Below are 24,625 nucleotides of genomic sequence, written 5' to 3'. Positions count from 1 at the left end.
TAATTGTTAATGAAAGTCATCATTAGTTCCAGGCCTTTCAGCATGATATTGAAAGCTGCTTACGCAGTATAGGCAAACAGCAGGCTACTGCAGGAACAAACAATAACTGGGAGAGAGACAGAGAGAGAAAAACAGCACTATTCTTTATCAGGACACCATAACTCAACCACTTACTAATTTTGAAAGGCTGTAAAAATATATCATCACAGGTTAAAGAGGTGTAAAAAAAGAGGGTCAGAATTTTTGGTGAAAAATCTGTGGAACCATATGCCATATTTTTTTCTCTCTCTCTCTTTAGAGGTATGCAAATAGCTGTCACATTAGCTGTTTTCCTGTGCCGAATAGGAAAGCATTATAATACAGTGATATATATCAAATTCATTAAAAACCAAAATGAATCTGTGAGGATGCTCTTATCCCCTGTAAATAAATGTCTATCTTCGCCTGCTGATTCCTCCAGCACAGCTTTCTCCACATAACCTGTGTTTGTTTTTAGTCCCTGTATCTGTACTTCAGCATGTGTTTGCATTTGTGTGTGCATCCAAGTAGGCCCACTGGTGCAGATTGCCCCAGTGAGAGTAAAGTGTTATTCAGAGTGCCACTGTCAGTCCCTCTTAGTCCCTGGAGAGGCTCTGTGCCCTCCTTAAGCCCTTCAGCAGTATCTGCAGGCACGCTTAACATGGAGCTTACACTTCTGCTGCTGCTGCTGCTATTCCCTTTGTCTTTGACTTTCAGACTTTTTGGCAAAAATTATCACAGCGGGAAACTGTGGCTGTCCGTGAATTAGATCAGAGAGAAATTCAATCAAATTTAGGTTCATTACGATGTGAAAATTGTGAGATTTATGTTGCAAATCATAACTTCACTTGAAGATATTCTAACTTTGTAACCACGTCTATAAAAAAAAAAAAGGTGGGTCGATTTTAGCAAAGCCTGTTTCATTTTACTATTTTGATTAAGTCCTCAATGACTCAATGAATGTTTCGCTTGGTAATCTTTATTGCTGTACAGCTTAATGAAATCACATTTCACAGAGATTTACGATGACACTGAGATAGTGACTTACAACTTTCAGCAATGAACATTTTTTTTTCTTTTTTGCACATTCTAATTATGCAGGATGTCTCGAGGTGAGTAATCTGCATGACATTCTTACGTACGACAGCTCCCTGGTTAGACCTAGTGTGAACAATATACAGGAGAGAACATGCATAAGCTCAACTCTCTTTGATACACAGCATGCTCAAACTGATTAAGAATCTCAGAGAGGGAGAAAAATGTGCAAATGAAGTGATTCAAGTTTAAAACATTTAGAACATTGTTCCCACCACGGTTTCCCCCCCCACATGGTGTCAGAGGTGGGCAAAGGTGCAAAGTATCGCTTATCTGGTTTGAGGTTGAGGTAAAAAAAAAATATTTGCACATTTTACGATAATACACTAGAATATATAATGTATACAAAAGTCGGTATAAAAACTATATATTTTTGTTCTCGCTTAAAATTGTAGGCAGGCTACTTAGTAGGCCAAACCTCCGGGACCTCTTAACCTTTGCCCTTGCTGTCATCAGGTCAGCTGTTAGCTGCTATCATTCTCGTCTTTCCTGCCGCCAAGGCATCACTATTTTATGAATGAAACATAACGTAAAAGTGCTGATAACTCCTCTGTATCAAAAAAGAAAGTAAGGCTCTATCTCGAGAGTTACCTCCACTTTGGTTTTGGCAGGGGGGGGGGGCTCAGCTTTTCTTAGACATGAGTTGGGGGGGCGCCAAGGAAAAAAGGTTGGGAACCACTGATTTAGACCAACATGTACAGCAGAGTAATGTATTGCTTTACATTCCAGTGTTGTTCATTTAATTTATGTTGCTTCTATAAGTTAGAAATCCATGACAGAAAAAATTTAAATGTGAGTGGGTTTTGTTTCTCACCTAGTGATTTAATGATTTCCTCCTCAACCTTGAATACAGTTTGAGGTGATAGCATCACCCTTCCCCCGTGCATTATACAGTATAATCCCTCAAACTCTATCACTTCTCCAACTATACATCTGCTCTGTAATCTTGTTTCGTCATCACATCTTCCCTTACACAGTCTAAAAACCTGCAAACCTTGTAAAAGAAGTTATGAAGTACCACCTTGAGAGTTTATGTGGTATACAACTCATTTTCTCACCTCATGTATGCAGTATGGACTAGATGCTTAAATAAATATTGACACATACTAGGGACTTACTGAATAAGAATGTCATGCTATCCAGATAAACAGTTAAAAACAATATTAAAACAAAAATAAAAAAGTTATTAAAAAATGATTTTTGCTTGCTAAAAAGGAAAACAGGCTATACAATCAATTTCTTAACTGCTAGTTGACTTGATAGTGCTAACTTTGTACTAGCATGTGCGTTCTAAGCTGCTCTTCTTTTCTGCTTGTGGCTCTCTGCTGACAGCTCTCCGCTGAGAGCTATGTGACACATGCCACTAGATCAATGAAAACTATGAACTATGAATGATTCTAAAAAACTTCCTAAGTATCGAGAGGCAGACTAGAAGTCATCAAGTAAAACAAATTACAAATTACAAGACACTAGAGCTATCTTTAGTTTAAACAGGATATTTATTCATCTGTGGAGGTTTATGTCTGGCAGTCCAGTTAAATTTGTTGGCATGAACGTAGATTGGACTCCAGCACACTGAACTGGGTCACTGCCTTTTATTAAATTAAATTTGGGACTATTCATTCCTATTTTGCATGGCACTGCAACTTTTTACTATTTTTTTACTGTTTTAATCAATTTTAGCTCATTTTCTTCTTGAATCATTGCTTTTATTTGACTCTTAAAATCCTATTTACATTTTGTATTATATTGTATAATATATTTATATTGTATACAGTTTTCTACAGTATAATCTGTTGTCTCTTTTATATATTGTCTTAATGTCTCTATGTCTTATGTAAAGCAAAGATTTTAATCAAAACAGTCTTTCATATTTTGTATTACTGCGACTCCCTGGCTATTACACACACTTACACTTCCATCACTTTAAGACTGCTTAACACATAACAATCCCATAAACACCAACAGCCGTCATACAACAGATACCTGCAATAGACTGCTGAAGACATTAGCTGTTCTATTTAATTAGTAACTGGCCAACATCCATCTTTTACTCACAAGAGCATTCATCAACATGTCAACAAATCTTTAAAGGAACACGCCGACTTATTGGGAATGTAGCTTATTCACCGTAACCCCCAGAGTTAGACAAGTCGATACATACCCTTCTCATCTCCGTGCGTGCTGTAAGGCTGTCTGATGTCTCCAGGTGAATGGTTCCAGTAATCCTACTGCTCCGAATAAGTGACAAAATAACGCCAACATGTTGTAATTTACATGTTGTGATTTGTAAAAACAACGTAACATGAGACACAGCCATCTTCTAACCGTAAACAAACCGGGAACTATATTCTCAGGTGGAAGAATATAGTACTTGGGCGGAGTGATATGCTCGCAGCAAGCCTGTCTGAGAATATAGTTCCCGGTTTGTTTACAGATAGAAGATGGCTGTGTCTCATGTTACGTTGTTTTTTCTACACGCTGTGACTCTACAAATCACAACATGTAAATAGGAACATGTTGGCGTTATTTTGTCACTTTTGTCACAATTCGGAGCAGTAGGCTAGTTGGAACCAGTTACCTGCAGGATCTGTGCTGGGCTAAGTTAATGCTGGAGCCGTCAGACAGCGTTACAGCACGCACGGAGATGAGAAGGGTATGTATCCACTTGTCTAACTCTGGGGGTTATGGTGAATAAGCTAAATTCACAATAAGTCGGCGTGTTCTTTTAAGAGTACATTTTAATTTTCACAGCAAATTCACAAGTTTGTCTTCCCACATTTTCTATGTTTACTTGGGAAATGGCAGGTAAATGTCTGCAGCGAGGCAGCAGGAGAAAATAATTAAAACTTCATACCGTCTCTCGCCATTTTAATCCCGTCTTCCATAACTGTACCATTTTCTGCTCTGCACTGTCACCCCCCTGTTCCCCCTGCCTCCTATTCTTCTCTTTAATTATTTGACAGTAGAGCTATCAGGAAGTGGTTTGACTATGAAGGCATCAGCAACTGTGGGCAGAACGTTGCTAGGCAGTGTGGTCACACAGTTGAAGCAATTCTTTATGATATAGATACTGTATATGTGGAAAATCCAGATACATTTCTTCCAGGTCATAATGACTTCAGGAAAATGTCCCCAAAGACAATGTTGGAAGTCTTGGGAATCTCAAACTCCAAATAGTAAAATAAAACATAACTTATTTTTTGAGCTGAAAACAAGGTATTCCATCCTATCCTGTTATTTCGTGCCTTGCTTTTATCATTTGGTCCCATTTTCCTCTCCACTACTTCTTTTGGAATTTTTGTAAAGTATCAACCTTCTGCTTTTCCTTCTTCATGTCTCTCCAAATCTTTTTTTAATTTTTTTTTTTATATAATTTTTTTTTACAAATATCTCACAGGACATCCTCTGACACAAACACACTGGCCATCTGGCCATTTTTTTGGACACTACAAAGTAGAGATGCTGCGACTGTCCGTTGATTTCAGTTAGCGTTATAAACCTAAAAAATATTCTTATATTGTATTGTATTGACAGTGAAGCAGACAGGCACAATATGTAAGTCAATATGGCAATAGGTCACACAATGCAAAAAAAAAAAAAAGACAATTAAAACATCTGATTTAATTGAGTAGTGAAGCCAAGAGATGACTTTCAAAACATATTTCCCTGTCCCTTCCCCCTTATTTCTGCTTATCTGAACTTCCTCTCCTCTTTTCCTCCTTCCAGCTTTCTCCCCAGTCATTTGCTGCTTATTAGAGAGTCTCTCTGTCAACCTTGTCCCATCTAATCCTCACCCAATTACAATCTAAATGATCCACAGGACTGCTTAACTTGCTTTTGCCTCTTCCTATTGTTTAATTTGTGACGGTTACAAACTCTGATTAGGCCTCCGCAAAGGTTCATAAATTAAGCACTCAAGGCCGGATTAATCACCATTCCCTGGGAAGACAAATGGGCAGTATTCAATTTTTCTATATGGATCCCAATGACAACAATAACACACTGTGAGAAGAAGAACACTCTGTGACAATGACTGCATATTTTCCAGACTGTGGCATTTTGACCAAGAATGTCTGTGCATCACCAGCCAGTAAAATGTCACTTACTGAGATTTTTTGTCTAGCTAGCTTAAAACCGTCAAATACAATATTTGCACGAAAGCAATTTTCACGAGTACCATCTGCTTTCCGGAGGTAAAACTGGGCCAAATTGATTAATGTCATTGTCTCAAAGTGAGGAGCGTAGACGCCACAATAAAAGGTTTGCCAAAGATGGAGAGGATGAGTGAAAATAAGGGATGGACCAAATGAAAGGAAAGGTAGAGTAAAAGGTAAAGACAGAATATAGGAAGAAAGAAAAAGGGTAAAGTGAAAAATTAAAAAAAAATTGAAAGGAGGAGAATCAACCAGCCAATGGCCGTGAAAGCAGACAATCCCAAAGAGCTATACTGATCATCATCCAAGGAAAAGGAGAGCAAAACAAGAAAATGAAATCCAATTGCCTGATTTTGCCAGTGGATCTAGTTTAGCATACAAACAGGCAGTGGATAATTAGTCTCAAGAGGGAAATCAGCACACACTAAGTGGGGAAAAAAGCTCACAATATGAAAGCGGATGTCCTCAAATGACAGGGCAGACACATTACAGGCCTAACTGTTGGCTGGTGGAAATTGTTCCCCTTCCCCGACTTTACTACTGCATCACTTTTATCTCTGGTATACGTACATATGGGGTGACACACACATTTTATATATATATATATATAAAGTATCAATTATTAAAACCTTCAAGAAGCTTACATCATTTTGTTGCTGTGTGCATTACAAACAGCAGATTTTAATCCAAGTCAATATGCCCTATATATATATATATATATATATATATATATATATATATATATATATATATATATATAACACATCAAATGTAATCTAAAACATATTTGATCCTGTAGCAGTAGTTGTGATAGATTACTAACTAATGGGAGGCAGGCAGTAGGTGCCAGTCATGTAGACTTCATATTTTCTTATATGTTTGACCAGTGAATACAGTGGCGACAGACTACATTGCGAGGCTCCCAGCTCCCAAGGTGTGTGTGTGTGTGTGTGTGTGTGTGTGTGTGTGTGTGTGTGTGTGTGTGTGTGTGTGTGTGTGTGTGTGTGTGTGTGTGTGTGTGTGTATGTGTGTGTGTGTACTCCCGGCAGTAAGCATGATCGGTCTGCCTACAGTCAATGTACGTATTTGACAATTTGATAAACAAAAATGTATATTTTGCTTGAATAAATAAAACACCAATTAACAAAACTGGTTAAAAATAATAATATTTAAATGAATCACCAGGAGAGTCCGGTACAGCCCAACTCTGGAGATAAAAGTGAGATTAGCTCTCATCTCATACGGTTTATGTTCAATGGTTGTTTGGTAAATTGCTAGTTGACTTAAACACATTTAGAGAGGATTTGAATTGCTATTTTCATTCTCAATTCTTACCATTTTGGTGCTGGTGATTTTCCTTTGGGGCTGGCTAAAACCTTTTGGGGGGGCGCCAAAATATTCCTCCATGCAGGAAAAACCCTGATTACTATGTACTAAAGAAGCGCATCAGTGCTTGGCAAGACATCTCTATGAAAACATGAAATTAAAAATAGCCACTGTCAAAGCCTACAAAACCATAGGCTCATCCCCTTACCATCAGAAAAACCTGTAAAATCCAAATATAAAGCAACAACCTTCTCTACCACAGTCCAAAGACAACATCATGATAGGTGACATTAGGGAGATATAGCACTGCATCTTGCTGATTCCCCAGTTGTGATTAATCTTCTTGTCAATTATAGCATGTTCTGTCAGCAGTGCTGTGGAGCCTTTCACTAAGCAATAGCACCTTTTCTTGGTATGCTGATGCTGTCACCCAGACAAAAACAGGAACACACAAATATGTTCACACACATGACATGCAGAGAATAAATAATATACCACGACAGGCACAACCAATTCTGAACATGCAAATACATTAGCACATGATATGTACTGTACTGTACATGCATAGTACATGTACAGTATACAATACATCCTATAAAATCTGTTTACATAAAGAATATTCATAGCGTGATACTGTTTTGGACCAAGCAAAGTAGAAGTTCACAGTAAAAAGAGACTGAGCTCTTACATTAATGCTGGTGTCTGTGGGGTCTGATGTGGCCATGGTGAATATCAATAAATACTGTTTATGCACAGAATTGTATCTTTTGAACCACATAGGCTTCCATACTGGTATTACAACCTATACTATTATTGTTCATTCAATTAAGCAAATTCAGCAATCTGAATTTATATATTTGACACTAATGCATTCTAACTGATCTCAAAGTCACAATACAACAAAGAGCACTGGTTGCTGTTCCATGCTGATGCCTGGAACACATTTGTCTTAGACATCATTAACACAGTCAAACACACTGCTGATGTAAAGAAGTGACTGTCAGCCGCAATCACCTTGTCCATTGCACTGACTCACTCTGAGAACTGACTCGCATCAGTGAGCAGGAAGTGAAACGTCCTAACAGAAAAAAAACGCCCTGGGAAGTTACTGGTTTGAACACCCTAAAATCAAGATGGTGAAAGAAAGACACTCTCTCCACTCTTGACAGCAATCAAGGGGCTCTAGAGAGGCACCTCAACCCTAATTATTGTTGTTCAATGGTCATCAGTAGAAGACATGTTGTACAAGGGCAGTTTCCACAGACTGTATTAAACCTTCACATTGACAGCACAGAAGATAACCCACACCGACACAGGGAGTACCAAAATATTTAGCACAGAAAGACCCCAGTCGACTCCAGGGCATTACAACTGTGTACAAATCCAGGACAAAATTACTTTGTTACTTGGACTTTAAGCTCTGAAGACAAATATTAAAATTACATAGGTCCAGTGTATTTAAATCCAAATCGATGGTGCTCAATCCATCATTTCTCCCTCTGGTGTTCCCATAATCGTCCTGTGACTGCATACTTAATATGTGTTCTGCCAACACATGCTAAAAAGCATTTGCAGTTTATAGAGAAGAGATACAGAGGTACATTTCTGTTTGTTTTTATCAGCCCCATTCCCATCAATATTGGTGTCCATTTTTTCTATATGCACATGTCAGGATCAACATCAGTGGGGAGTGGGGCAGAATATAATGAAAACACCGGTCATAGAACCACCTCACATTGCGTTTTCCATCAGGATGTGTGTTACTGCAGCTGAATTATAACAGGCAGGTCAGGAAAGCAGACATAGCTAGAAAAGCAATTATAAATTAGAAAGCTACATTTCTACACATACTACAATGTAAAAAAGTAAAAAATAAAATAAATCGAAATCTAGAGGTAAAAACAAAAAGCACATGATGCATTAGATGCTGAATACTAAACATGAACTAAAGAAATCCTCTGGGGTCATGTTTAGGTCGAATAGAAGCAGGCACAGAAAACTCTGCACTGCAAGCAGAGAAACAGCGCTTTACTGTGAAGATAAAGACAACACATCATAATGGGCCTAATGCTTACAGAGGAAGTCACTTGTCAAATAGGAAGCAGTCAGCCTTGGAAATATTGCTGTTACAGTTACTTGCACACAAACTGCTCAATCTCACTGTCATGCACTACAATACAGAAAAATACACAAAAGAGCAGGCAAAGAAAAACGTAGCCTACACAACATGGAAAAAAAAGACTTAATCTTAAAGTGATGGTTCAGAGTAATTTCACCCTAGGGTCCTTTGCCCCACGACCTCGAGCCAAACAACTCTCCAGAAGCTTTTTTCAGCTGGGTCTAACATTGAACGAGTTAACATATTCAGCTGAATAGCTTAGTGCAGGCGCTAATGGATCCAACTCTGTATCTCGTAAAGTACCCCACTAATAATGCCCGAAATGATACCAAACTTCTCTTCCATTCTCATAAAACGATGGATTGGAAAGTTTCTAAGTACACTAGGAGTTTATTTAAATAACACTTGCCTTAGGGACGTCTACAAATTACAACACCGAAAAGAGATACAACAAAAATATTTATTAATTTAATGATTAAATAAGGTAGTGTCTCCAAACTTACCTCAATTATAATGTGTCTCCTGCTAGTTGTACTACAGCACTTACTTTAAAAAAATTAAATTAAATTAAAGTTCAGTTAATAAATATTTTTGTTGTATCTCTTTTCGGTGTTGTAATTTGTAGACGTCCCTAAGCACTCGTGTGTGTTATTTAAATAAACTCCTGGTGTACTTACAAACTTTCCAATCCATCGTTTTATGAGTACATAACCTATTTGTACTAGTGTAGAAGTTTGGTATCATTTTGGGCATTATTAGTGGGGTCATTTACGAGATACAGAGTTGGATCCATTAGCGCCTGCACTAAGCTATTCAGCTGAATACGCTAACTCGTCCAATGTTCGACCCAGCTGAAAAAAGCTTCTGGAGGGTTGTTTGGCTCGAGGTCAAGGTGCAAAGGACCCTAGAGTGAAATTACTCCGAACCATCACTTAATAATATAGTGGTGCCAATGCAGCTCTATGACAATACCTTTCGCTCAAACTAATAAACAGTTGAAGTGGATGGAAAAGCCACCAGGAGTGAAAAACCAAAGGATATAACATTGCTGGTTGCCATTAAATGTAACTGTTGAGACCAACTTCTCTGCAACAACATGAACCTGTACTAACCAAGGACTGAATGACACCATAGCCCTTGATTGCATTGATGACAATAATTTCAAGATTGTTGTGAAAGCTTGCATTCAATACTGAACTGAAATTCTTTTTCATCATCACTTTTAGTGGGCATTTATGTACACCTGGAGCTTGAATAAAAATACAAGAAAAAGACTGAAAAACACACAGCTCTTGGATGTGAACTGCAGCAGAGCAGATTATTTATCATTACTTTTATATGGTCTAAAATCAATACCTGAGATACCAGATAAAAATAACCAAGCACAAAGTGATAGCATAAAAAAGTCCAACACAAAGTTTGGAAATTCACCTCGGTGAAGTCCAATAATTGTTAAAAGTCTGCAAGATACTAAACATGGCGGGTTGCTTTAACATCACTAAGCATAACAACATTTTCAAGGCAAACACACTGCTTGGTTGGTTGTTTTGGTGTTACTACTTGGCAGAATTGGGAGTTTAAACATTTTAGATTTATATATTGGTACTGGTATCATAATTCTGGTGGTGGCAGCTGTAGCTCACATGGTGGAGCGGATTAGCCATTATTCGTCAAGTTATTGGCGTGATGTCCTGCTACTTTCCTCTACTAATGTCTCAACAGCCAGACTAAGTATGTGGGGCTTGGGAATCAAGAATGTGCCTTCTAAAGGGCATCAACTATCTAAGCAATCACTGCCACATAAAAGAGCTTGAGGCCCAACCAAAACAAACATTACTTAATAATTTCTGACAGGGGACTGAAGATGGTTGACAGCTAAATAATTATTCACCTGACAAATATATTTTCCAACTTATAGAAGGGTTGTCAGTTGGAATGAGGTGATTCTACTTGAAGTCTGTTGAGTAGAGGAAGAATGACAGGACATGTTGGAGTTGAGTTTCACACTAATGAAAATCTTCCTTTTTTTAAACTATATTATTATTTTCTCTCTGATGGTGTAAAATGCAGCTGAATAGACAAACTACTGCCTGTCAGTCCCACAACTGATTTGTAGAATATCTCTTGGCATCCACTGGCAACTGATATGTTTTTAAATTTTAAATTTGTCATGCTTTCAAACATTTCCTCCGAGGAGAGTAGAGCAATACATGTGATGCGGTAACAAGTGGGAATTTTCAGATTGTCACATTTATATCATCATCAGAGATCTTATCCATAACAGGCGTCATGGTCCGTTTCATGAGAGCAATTTAGATTTGAAAAATAAAAGTGTATGCCCAATAACAGCAGAAAAAAAAATGGAACACAACATTGCATATTTTGAAAAATTCTGTTTGGTTTGAACACAGTAAGAGTACTCACATTGATCGATGTTCCCGTCTGCTTTCCCCTTCTCCTGCAAACAGAGAGCAAACATAAAAGTGGTTATTACAGGCTTTGAGGAGTCAGACAAAACAGGCCTTTCTGCAGCTTTCCGTGCTCCATTCGTTACTGTGGCTCTTCCTCTTTTCTAGGTTCAGGGAAAGATGATGACAGAAAACACACGCTGAATAGACGGAAAGAGAATGAAAAAGAAAAGAATAGAGAGACAGAGAGGGAGTGAGAGAGGATATGGATGACAGCAGAGAAACGCAAAGACCTGTACAAAGGCAGATCCAAGAGTCAATTAAATTACCCTAATTGGAAATACACTTCCCAACAGGCTGCAAGACGGCAGTTGTCACTATATTGTGCTGGAATGTTTATCAGGATGTCAAACAATGGATACCCCTACAAGGATAAACCGATTTATTTGTCAGTCCTAACTGTATGATACTGACATGCAGCTTTAAATGTATCTTAATAAATGTCACTCATGACTTTCCAAATACTTTGTGTGGATGTGATTGTATGATGACATGGAGGACAATCATGTCCAGCTGTGAGGTACATAAATATGAACATTCAAAGTTAAACAAAATACATTTTCTGTATCAAAAGGTAGTCTACAATCAGACTTTTATACATCCACTTGAAATAAGGATGCACAATACATAGGTGACCATTATACTATTGGCTAATAAGTAAAGACTAAGAAATTAATTGATTAATTAATGGAATTTCCGCCAATAATTATTTCTGCAAAGCATGGCTGCGGACTAGGAACGGCACTTAAAACCCGGTTTTGAATGGTGATTTTTGCCTCTGCCTTTCTCTCCTCGGTTTAGTATTGGTATGTGGACAGCAGTGAGACTTCAGAGCAGAGGCCACAGTACAGAGAATCAAACAGACTTGAGGTTATGTTTTACTAAAGTCAACAAGGAAAATGCTCGTTATCCATAAGTGCAACACAATCCATCAGTAAGGAAGACCGTACCCATAGGCTACCCTGCCCCCCTCTATCCACACAGTTTTTTTTTTTTTTACACAGCCATACAGAAGCTGTGTTCGAAACCGTTCACTTATTCATTCACTCACTCACTCACTCACTCACTCACTATTCCCTATATAGTGTTCTTTAAATAGTGAACTATATAGGGAACGACCAAACGAGATTTCGGACACTGTCTGAAAATATTGTTGCGCCAGTAGATGCGCGTGTGACGGAGAGGCCCGTGCGCCCAGCATCATACAAAGCGAAACAAAATTACCAGGGCTCTAGATTGCGACCAAAATTTGTAAGGGTGCGACTAAGATTTTTCCTAGGTTGCACCGGTGCACCTAACGTCCTCACATCCGCTGCCTCTCCACGAACGAAGCGATGTCGTTTATATCGATATCGGTGGCCGACAGGGGCAAACGCCCTGCAAGTTCAGAAAACACATGCAAATAGACAAAACACAAGCAAATTAAGAAAACAACTTCATTAATTTGACAACACGTGCAGCATTCAGCAAACACGCTGCATATACACACAACACAATCAAATACATAAACGCCATGCAAATAAAAAACGATGCAAAAAGAAAAACAACTTCATTAATTTGACAACACATGTGCAGCAAACGCGCTGCATATACACACAACGCAACCAAATACATAAACGTGATGCAAATACACACAACACAACCAAATACACAAACGCGATGCAAATACACACAACACAACCAAATACACAAACGCGATGCAAATACACACAACACAACCAAATACGCGCTGCGAATAAAAAACGATGCAAAAAAAAAAGCACACAAACCCCGAAAACAAATGCAACAAAAAAACGCTGCATCCAGATTCCACAACGGAAGTTCTCCAGGCCTCTAGAGAGAACAACTAAGTGGAACAGCTGGATTTTCGACCCCACGGGGGAGAGAGAGAGAGAGAGAGAGAGAGAGAGAGAGAGAGAGAGAGAGAGAGAGAGACGTTCAATCTCAGAACGGTGTGCAACGGTGAGATCATAGACTGTAAATATTAAGTCTATGTTTGAGATATGTTTTCTCTCGTTTGGTGGGTGTGTCTCGGCTCAGGTAACAGGTGGTAGCAGAGACGTCTGTAAACTCGTGGTAATAAAACATTTAAAACTGCATCAGCGTTTAACGTTGATGTTTGTTTAAGCCATATTACATGAGAGGGTTTAATTTCCAGGTCCGAAGGCGCATCACTGAAGTGTAGGCCTCCTCAAGTGTAATATTGTGATTATACAACAAAATAAGTGACCAATCTGTATTCATATTGTGGAGCATTTCGCTCTTGAAATACAAAAAACAGACTATTTATAATCCCTCCCTGTTTAATAATCCAGCCAATTTATCGTGGGATTTATCAAACTGAATAAATCCCACCCGCACATAGGCTAAACACAAAACTGCTTTGCTTCCTCCATCGTGTTGTAAGTAAGACATCTGCTGAAAAAGTTATTGTATTCATTAGCATGATTGCCGTACTGTTTAGTTAAAAAACATCCAAAACACCAAAGGAAGAAGAGCGGACCAGACACAAGCTTTTATTTTGAAAAGTCGAAGCTCGAGCACGGCACCAGCCGGGAGAGCATGAGACGGGAGCATAAACTGTATGTTACTAATATATTATATTATGTTATTAATAATAATAATATGAATTTAATATACAGTCTATGGACAGGAGGGCATGAGACAGGAGTACTCTTTTTACTATGCAGCCATACCCGACTCTAATAAAAAGGCAGAGTGCTCTCTCCCCGTGGGGTCGAAAATCCAGCTGTTCCACTTAGCTGCTCCCTCTAGAGGCCTGGAGAACTTCCGTTGGGAATCTGGATGCAGCGTTTTTTTGTTGCATTTGTTTTCGGGGTTTGTGTGCTTTTCTTTTTGCATGGTTTTTTATTCGCATCGCGTTTGTGTATTTGGTTGTGTTGTGTGTATTTGCATCGCGTTTATGTATTTGGTTGCGTTGTGTGTATATACAGCGCGTTTGCTGAATGCTGCGCATGTGTTGTAAAATTAATGAAGTTGTTTTTCTTTTTGCATCGTTTTTTATTTGCATGGCGTTTGTGTATTTGGTTGTGTTGTGTGTGTATGCAGCGCGTTTGCTGAATGCTGCACATGTGTTGTCAAATTAATGAAGTTGTTTTCTTAATTTGCTTGTGTTTTGTCTATTTGCATGTGTTTTATGAACTGGCAGGGCGTTTGCCCCTGTCGGCCACCGTACGATATGGTTTAATGTTACATGACCCATTCCTTCGGTAAAGCCGTGCCTGTGTTATGATTGCTCCTCCGCGCAGCCCCGCCCCCATTCACTCACAAACGGGCCGGCTCACCTGCAACATGGAGAGACACAGCGCCGCCGGTCCACATGCTGACATTTGTCTACAGTTTTAATTGTTATTAACACAGCTGTATATTAAGTATGAGAGGGAAACCTGTATTGGTACCAGCGTTTCCGCTGGTAACTATCTGTTATTGCAGCCGCCACGGCAATTATTGAATGGAACTAACTTCAGTTGGTTGAGTAATAGCATGTGAGATGGAGCCTGCTGGACCTGGGCAAGAGATGTGACCCATGGCCATATTATCATAGTTCATAAAAATGCAGCGCAGCCAGGGACGATACAGACATTTCATAGCCTACACAAGACGTGTGTAACGCCACTGACCCGCATTCGACCCATTCTATAATGAGTCAGCCGTCACTCTGTGAGTAGCATACGCTTCAGTCCATCATACTACCCCTCTCTCCCTATGAGCTACTGGGCTATCCAGGTCTGTTGTTTTCGTCTTGTTTTTCCACCGGGAAAACATGACTGCGTTGCATTGTGGTATACAGGAGTACATCATCTACTCAAATTAGCAGTGCATTGTGGGTATTTTATAGTGGACTATATAGTTAATGAAATTAACTGTGGAGAATTCCAACACCACTACAAAATGGCGAACACACTATATAGTGCGCTATTTCCGTGATAGGGAACGGTTTCGAACACAGCTATTGCTACAAACTACCGCTAATTGCAGGTAACGGTTGACTCTAATTAGCTATTTATCTGAAAATGAGTTATACCTGCCCACAGTTAGTTAGTGTCTTTACAGTAGCAGTAGATGGAGCATGACAGAGGAGAGGATGAATGATGCCACAGGAATGTTTGTTGTAAAAGGCTTGAGGTAAAAAGTAATTGGTCCAACAGTAAAGTTATTCTAGTGTTTTTTGTAGAATTTACATGTTTGTCAAATAAAATATTTAAGGTCTGGTATTAATTAGTTAACCTAATAAAAAGATAAACTATGGATATTACAAACAGTTTTACAATTTTATCCTCTTCACATTTGCAAAGATTAATATAATTGGTTATCCTATCGGCCTCAAAATAATGCAAGCAGAACTGATGATAAAGCCAAGCAACAGTTTTACAAGTGACATACAGAAAGTGCTGAGGATGTCAGAAGAGAGTAGAGTTGTCTTGCCACATCACTGAGCAGTGACAGGGGCAGATAAGAAATTGTGAGACAATATTCGGACCCCCTCTGAATACTAAGATGTCAGATTAAGTCATTATGTGGCAGACAACGGGAGTGTGGATATAAAAGTAAAAAGGTGACTGGAGGTAAGAAAAGTGATGACAAGGTGTCTTGCATTATGAATTAATAATTGAAATTCACTGCAACTCACTGGACAGTGGACATCAAGTTTTATTTTTGTTGATACCTTTAGAGCAGTGGTTCTCAACCTTTTTTGTGCCAGCGCCCCCCTATCCATTATCCAGGTCCCTAACGCCCCCCATCAAATATTATGTAGGCTAATTGCCCTGGATATTAATGATTACGCCCTAATATAGGCCTATTATTGTCGTTACTATTGTTATTAAAAATAATCAATAAATCAAATCATTGAATGACAAACAACACATGTATTAGTTTCCCAGGTATCAAAAAAGCCATGTGAATAGAAATATTTACAGTTTTTTTTTTTAAATGCAACCATTTGACATTCAAATTAAATAACAGCAGCCAATCAGAACTACTAGACATGTAACATTCAAACTATAATTAGGTATTATCAAAAGGCCTGCTGCATGGTGTGAACCTCAGCACCTTTATAAGATGACTATAATTTGAATGTCCTTTTTTGGTTGTGAAGTGACCTTGGGTGTCATGAAAGGCGCTTTAAATAAAATGTATTATTATTATTATTATTATTATTATTACAAACACTAACAGTAGCCAATCAGAAACAGCTAGCAATTTAACATTCAAATCTATTTTTCATTCAAATTGTTCCAACGGAAAACAAGCTTGCACTTATCATGGGGTAAAAGCAGGATTACACGCACGCACACACACACACACACACACACGCACACACACACACACGCACACACACACACACAGAAACAAGGTTTTCATTTTGGTGATGACAAACGACTTGAAGAACGACACCTACTGCCGCATGGAAATAAGTTTACAACCTTTGAAAGTTAGTGAGAGCCCTTTGTTAATGCTTAGAAGAGTATAAGTTAGAAGAGTCTAGGTTAGAAGAGTCTAGGATTGAAGAGTCTAGGTTTGAAGAGTCTAGGTTTGAAGAGTCTAGGTTTGAAGAGTCTAGGTTTGAAGAGTCTAGGTTTGAAAGTCTAGGTTTGAAAGTCTAGGTTTGCTATCGCCTGTCTTGCGAGTAAATAGCAGAAAAAAACGTTTGGAGAAGCGCAACCCCACATCGCGCTGCGTTTTGAGGAGGTGGAGTCCCGTACAGTAAACAGTGACATCTCTGCCTCTATCGCTTCAACAAGAAAGTTTTAAAACAGCAAACACAAGCCCTGAATTGCCCGGGAGTTTGGGGGACAGCTAAATGTTTGCCAAACAACAAAGCACAGTCGATATCTCTCGCTCGTAAAAAAAATAAAAAAATCTCTCGCTCGTCTCTTTTCTCTTTTTCTTCGTGAAATTAAGCTGCCTTCAGGTACAGTAGGAAACGTTGGGTTCTATAAAAGATCTGACGAAAAACTGTTACTGTGAAATATAAAGTCTACTTGTGCTACATTGGGGGGATTAAAGAATACATCAGGACGTCGCACCACCCTGCGGCGATTGCTATTTTTTCTGAACGCAGCTTCACGCTGAAATACGGAGCTCATTTAAGACGATGCTCTGACTTCCCGTTTCCTTGAAGGCAGCACGGAGCTGCGCCGAACAATGATCCACCGTCTCGTCCAGTTGCAGTGCCGTGAACTGGCAGGTTTTTAATGTTGCAGAAAACAGTTTTTTGCAAGTAGTTTAAGTGTAAACATGTATTGTTATTGTGAATCTTTGGTTTAAACTAGCTTTCAAACAAACGCCCCCCAAGGGCACCTCAACGCCCCCCTTTCCAAAATATTGCTTCCAACGCCCCCCATCATCTTCTGAACGCCCCCTGGGGGGCGGTACCGCCCCCGTTGAGAAACACTGCTTTAGAGTTTAAGTCCAGCTGACCTATGGTATGTTTTTGTGCGCAAAAATCGTAAGCATTTTGGTGTGCCTTAGGGAAGCACGATATTGGAAAAAACTGACATTGCAATATTTTTTTCCCTGCGATATATAATGTGATATGAAAAAAAAGAGGACATAAATGGCTCTATTTGGAAATAATAAATGAAGCGGACGAAGATGGATGGATGGAAATGATTCTTGACTGTTCTTAAACAGCAGAATTGTTCGAAGATGTGTTCTTAGAATGATGAATCCTAATGTCTTCGTAAACTGAAAGCTTGTGCCCGTTGCTCCCATTTAGCATAGGTAAACGCCCCGTTAATTCCCTTAAAAGGGCATGAGATGGCAGGGCCGTGTGCACACTGTAACACGGCGCACAAGAGAAATGTTGGAAAGACATGGTAAAGACAGTGAAGGCCTCGACTCCAAAAGAAAGAAAAACTTTAAGTGGAGGTACTGCTGCAAGAAGTTAGCGAAAAACAACATTTTAAATTAGAACGGACGAAAACGGTATTACTACTTATTTTGCACAAACATGTCAGCTCTCAATAGTGTGTAAAAGTGCTCTTGTCACACACTAGCAACAAACTCTGTATCCAAGAACCCTTAAATCAGTGTAAATCACATTATATCAGACACAGACTTCTGTTGTAGATTTGTGTTACGTTTCCAGCTTCGCGGCTCCGAACCTTAACGTTAGTTGGGACAGGCCCCTTGTTTCTTTAGGCTTACTATTAGGGGTGTTACGGTTCATGAAAAACCATCGGAACCGTTCGGTTCACTTGTCTCGGTTCGGAGTGTGTGTGCGTCGCACGGTTCGTCAGTACACTGTTTATTGTTAACGGTTACTAACCACTTACTGCCGTAGTGCCCACTTTCGACACCTACGTTAAAACACTTGCCAGAAATGACGAGCGGGATGAGCGTGACGAAAGCAACACATGGCAGCTGATTGGACGAACGCGTCACGTGGGTCTTGCTGCTCCCAAATTTCAAAACAGACTCTAATGGCGTCTCGTTTTGAATACGATCTCGTATTTTACGAAAATAGTTAAAAAATAACAAGAACCATTCAGAACCGAAAACCGTGACCCTAAAAGAGTGATACGAACCGAACCGTGGGTTTTGTGAATCGTGCCACCCCTACTAACTATATTAGCTTTAGCCTGGCTGGTAGCAGCTTTCTGGCAACTCTGCGGTGATAAATGGCCGGGAGACGTTGTGATAACGTTGCATTAATCAGGTGATTTTGCGTCTTTGCAGCAAACATAAAATACTGACTACTGTAGTTTCACTACCCATGGAAAATCATGTGCACCACTGTGTCTGCGGCAGCTGTCGCTTACAGTTCTTTTCTACACACTGCAGAGCCTCACTTCCAATAGCAAACCCCTGTCGGACTAACGTTACGTCACATACACACGTTGCCCACGTGGTCACCTGTCTTAAAGGGGAAGGCTCGGCCGGTCATGTCAAAGGAGAAGGGTGACACTTTACTTTTCTATCAAGCAGAAAAAAAGTTGTAGCGTTAACATCACACGTTCTGCGATGTGACTATCGCAACGTAGACAATGAAACAAAATATTTTGCAGCCTTAGTGTGCACTGTGTGCTTGTTAGCTACTGGTCACTTGTACTTGTTGCAGAACTGTGAATATTGCTCTGCATGAATGGATCTGAACAATTTAACTTAGAAAACTGTAAAACAAGGGAGCGACATGCCGTTTAAAAATATAACAGAAGCAGGTCTTTCAATGCAACATCGCTTCTGAAGCAGCCAATATGTGGCACCAATTCAAGTGTAGTGACATTTGGCATTCTTGTCCCTGAGTGTGGATGTCACTGGTAATGAGGCTCAGTGATAAAACATGCGTGAGTCTGCGAGGCCCTATTGGCTTCCCAGAAGACTGAGAGCCTCACCAAAAACACAGTAGTGTTAGTGCCTCCTGTCATTGCTTCCTCCTTTGTCTCTACATTTCTATCCCTCTCTCTTTCTGCCATCTGTCCATCTTAATTGCAGACGTGCTTCCTCATGATGGCAGGATAAAATTGAGTGTGCTCATCAGCACCGCCTTCCATCATCTGGAGTGCCGCTGTTTGATCAATTGATTAGAGAATCAAACCAAGCATAGAGGTGAAAGAAAGGCTATGTGCTTCTTTCCAAAAATACTGTCATCTCTTTACCATGACTCTAGAGGGTTATTTTTGTCGCTTTCTTTTATACATTCAGGGTTCACCAATAATGGTTGCCCAAAGTAAAACGCCACGTCAGGCAAGTACATATAACAACCCACTTGCCCATTCAGTATAGATAGAAACCACTGTGTCCCCAGTAATAATAATAATAATAATAATAATAATAATAATAATAATAATAATAATAATAATAATAATAATAATAATAACTTTATTTGTATAGCACCTTTAAAAACAGAGTTTACAAAGTGCTTTGACAGACAAGCAAGGTAAAAGAGGTGAAATGACAGTTCAACAGTGTGGCCAAACATTTGCAAGACAAAACCGGGTAAATAAAAATAAGAGGCAAAAGACGCAAAACAGTAATTCAAGTAATGACAAAAAGTTATTACAATTAGATTTGACAGTTTTTTTTAAATTGATAGCCTCCACTTTCAGTATGAACTCATCTATGACACTGTTCATGATGTGTTTATGGTCAATTAAGATGAAATATAACAATTTACTTGAGTTTTTGGCGTTATTTGATAACCACTAATAAAAACAAATTGTATAGGGGCCAGTAAAATTTGAGTTTCGGCAAATATAATTTGACAGTGACATTTAGCTTTAGGGGATTTTTATGGTGTAAAATAGTTTAGTAGTAATTGAAGGCAACTACTATCGTGTAACTTTATATGCAAAGTAGATGCGTTCACAGAGTTAATTTAGGAAGCAGTTTGCATTTTTCTCTTGCAATACAACACTTGCATTGACACTTTCAGTGAGTGGAGGAATAAAGTAAATAGGTAAATAGGCAAACTCACTGGGTTTCAATTAGGGGGAATCAGATTGTTTTCTCTACCACAATTGCCGTTTATGATAGAAGCTGATTAGATGGGCGTATTTTTACATACAACCTAGTCTCACATTGCCAGACCTTCCTCCACAGCGCTGTGGAGGAGGGTCTGGCTAGTCCACACAGCATTCCGGGATGACATGAAAACATGCTCTGGTTTATTGGCATTTCTTTAAACAAATCACAATAGTCTTTGGCGGCGCTAAGTGCACAACGGAGCCCCGGTGTTGCTGCAAAATAGCCTCGGGAAGGAACTTGTTTTGGTGCAACGTGTACGTTCAAAGGTTGTTTTAGTCATGCAACAGGAAACTCAGATTGGACAGATATCTGAGAAGCAGTTAACCATAGCCCTTATAAATCAACCGCAGTTTAAAATTCCAACACAAAGAAAGCGGAAGGTAACAGACACCCGGACGAAAAGAGTCACATCCGGCCATGGCCATCTACCACAGAAATACAAGACATGGTGTGCTAAAATCGTTATCTAGTTTTTAAAGTTTTCTTGCATTTGGTTTATCTCATGGATAGGTCTGTATCACGCAGCACTACTGTTGCTATGGTTACCTGCCGTTTTACCTTGCATAATAATTTAAAGCAGTAGTGAATTAAATGTTGTACTGTTACAGGATTTTAACATGCCAGCGCGTCAGAAACTAATATTTTCCAGGGCTGTGGCATATATTGGCAAGAGTTGATGAATCTAAATTTGTACCTCTACTGTGGCTTCACGTACTTAAGAAGCAGTCATGGTATCCAAATCCTCGATTCAATTACATTTTCACGGTTCGATTCTCAATTTTTACATTGATTTTTTTTAAAGCACAGGTTGCTATGCCATTTTTAGACTAGACTTTTAAGCAATATAATATCTGACCTTTCAATATAATATTTGACCTCAAATTTAAAACATTTATTAACAACATAATGTAACAATAACTTACACTACTGGTCAAAAGTTTTAGAACACAACAGTTTTTTATTGAAATTTTAGCAGTTCAAGTCCAATGAATAGCTTGAAATGGTACAAAAGTTCAGTGGTGAACTGCCTGAGGTTAAAAAAAAAAAGTAAGGTTACCCAAAACTGAAAAATAATGTACATTTCAGTATTTTACAAAAAGGCCTTTTTCAGGGAACAAGAAATGGGTTAACATTGTAAAGCCGTTCTGCAGCAATGGAGGTTGATCAAGCTTTGAAAGTTGGTGCTACCAATTCCCACAGGTGTTCCAACAAAAGTATTGTTGGAACATACTGTGGTACCGTACCCTCGTGAGCATTATTCGAACACTATTGTACTGCAGAAAGTAGTGTGTTGCTGTAAAAATGGCAGGAAAAAGGCAATTAACAATGGAAGAGAGACAGACCATCATAACACTTAAGAATGTTGGTCTTTTCTACAGAGAAATTGCGAAGAAAGTCAAGGTGTCAGTGAGTACAGTATTCTTCACCATCAAAAGGCACTTAGAAACTGGGGGAAACTCTGACAGGAAGAGGTCTGGCAGACCCAAAGCCACAACTTAATCAGAAGACAAGTTTCTGAGAGTCAACAGCTTGCGTGATAGGCGGCTCACAGGACAACAGCTTCAAGCAGAGCTTAATAGTGGTCGTAATAAGCAAGTCTCAGTTTCAACTGTATAGAGAAGACTTCGAGCTGCAGGTTTGATAGGTCGAGTTGCAGCAAGACAGCCATTGCTAAGACGTCAGAATAAGAAAAAGAGGCTTGCCTAACCCAGCACAGTACAATCAGAGTACAATAATAATAATAATAATAATAATGAAACTGCATGAATTTCAATAAAAACCTGGACAAATTGGGGTGTTCTAAAACTTTTAACCAGTAGTGTATATCTATAACCTGCCATCTAGTTTTAGTTAGCAATAATTAGCCTGTGCCTATGTTATCTCCTTACATACTGTATACCTACGCTCTCCGTCTCTGCAAGATTGGGAATGATTGAGATTTCTCTTGGCACAGCTACCAGAAGACTTACAACTTTCAGACAGGTTGCTCACGTCACATATACGTCTTCAAGCTCAGTTGGAGGCTGCACAGCAACGCTCCACCATCACCGGAAGGGTGCTTTTCGTATCCTTCACTGTTCTCCGTCCAGAGCAACAGGATCTGTTGGTCCATTTACTGTCTATGGGACACATGTGTGTTTTTTTTACGCTTGGCAAGCCAACCGGATGTGACATGGGGGCGTGGCAGCATCGACGATTCCATTTTTTAATTCGAGATTGTGACTTAATTTCGGTGACACCCTTAGAGCTAAATTAAAATAAATACACAGTCCAAATCTCCCGGTAGTGTAATTTCATTGATGTCATGGTCTGCTTCAAGTTTGCATACTTTATTCAGGTTTTGTGGTAGCAACAGAGTGTACAAACTCAAAAAGATTGTTATAGCCTCTAAAAACTAGTATAAACAAATGTCTGAGTGCTACATTCCTCCATCTTGGAGGCCATTTAAACACCCAAGAACAAAACAAGACAAGAATCTGACATCGCTGCCACAGAGACTGACATTTTGTGGGAATGCAATTTGAACAGCAGGGCAATTCTAGCCAAGATGTGTCTGTTACAAAGTGTGCTTGAATATGCTTTCCACCCCCTTGCTCTCTTATATGTGCTGCTATGCCCTCTTCATTCAAGGACCCATATGTTTTTATGTGCCCACTTACTCTCTCTCCATCTCTCTCTGACTCTTAATCCCAGTCAACAACCAAACTCTCTGCACGACTTAGCTTCCTGTATGCAAACACAGCGTTGCAGTTTCAATATTTTTGTTAAAGTACGTGTATTTTTGCTTCAGTTTTTGTTTGATATGTGGAGCATGTTGATACGTTGACCTTTTTCAAGATGCTGCCTGATTAGGATGAAGAGGCGGCCAGAGAGGGCGCAGGAATGGAAAGCTGAATCTATCAGTGTCTGTGTTTTAACAAGAGTTCAGCTTTCTACATTCAATATGTATTCCCTGATGTCTGTTGCTTAGAAAGAAGGGACCTGTCTTATCAAACAGTAATTCATCAGTGCACCAACTAACTTAATGAGCTAAATTAAAAAAGGAGCCAAAAGAAAAAGACAAACTTGGCAATGGATGTAGTAATACATTTACAGGCATACTGTCACTTTGATGAATCCCATAATAGAACTAAAACCTAACAAATTCCATCTTTTTCCAGCATCATTAGCGGGAGTGATTCATGTTGTCAGTGATGCTCACTGGCACGATCTCTCCTCTAAACATCTTCAAATCATAAACAGCTTCACAAAGTTTTACACATATTATATGCTACCAAATACAGCACTTATAATGTGCTAATCACCTCCCTACAGAAAGCACACAAGGGTAGGTGGAAACAATTCTATCAACATTCTGTTATCTTTACTACCTTGAAACAGCATATATATAGTGGTTGCTTTGGCATACCAGTTAGATTATATTTTAGGTTTTATGTACTCCAAGATCTATTTACCCACCTTTCACCCTACTGCTACTACCCAGGTTTTTGTTTCTTATTTATTTTTCAAATCTGGATTTTACGACCAGATCATCTCACATTGTACTGCTTCACCAACTACAAGTAAGCTAAGGACTAATTTAGCAAACATTACTTTCTGTGTCCACCTTTATTACATGCCAACTTACGGTGTTACCGTAACGTACGTTGGTCCCCTTGGCCTAAATGACTGATGCTCCTTACTGTGTTTAACAGATAGTAGGTATCTCAGTATCAGAAAGCAGTTTCTGATACGTAGGGCTGGGACGGTTACCGCATTACCGCAATAACGCGGTCACCTGGAGCGCAATGTTCCATGACACATAATAACATTCCATTCGTGTTGACTATTAGGCCTATATGCGAGAGTACCTGTGTAATGTATTGTATCAGAGAAATTATATTTCTCCTTTCTCAGCTGAGGTAAACACAATAACTAGCTTAACAAGCTGCATTGTTTACCATTGCACA

At 39.2% G+C, this 24,625-nt stretch overlaps 1 protein-coding gene across 3 annotated transcripts in view; it reads right to left on the bottom strand.

Annotated features, from left to right (window-relative positions):
* The window catches only part of fstl4 (follistatin-like 4), a 243,672-nt gene that overhangs the window by 193,326 nt on the left and 25,721 nt on the right, over nucleotides 1–24,625 (bottom strand). For all 3 annotated transcript variants that reach the window (XM_039778070.1, XM_039778072.1, XM_039778071.1), the window contains exon 3: nucleotides 11,140–11,173. In XM_039778070.1, coding sequence (XP_039634004.1) covers nucleotides 11,140–11,173 — 34 coding nt within the window. The remainder of the gene's footprint in view (nucleotides 1–11,139; nucleotides 11,174–24,625) is intronic.

Source organism: Perca fluviatilis, chromosome 16, assembly GCF_010015445.1.
Source record: "Perca fluviatilis chromosome 16, GENO_Pfluv_1.0, whole genome shotgun sequence".
Lineage (NCBI taxonomy): Eukaryota > Metazoa > Chordata > Actinopteri > Perciformes > Percidae > Perca > Perca fluviatilis.
Note: the sequence above shows the minus strand (reverse complement) of the source record. Positions and strands in the feature narration are given on the sequence as shown.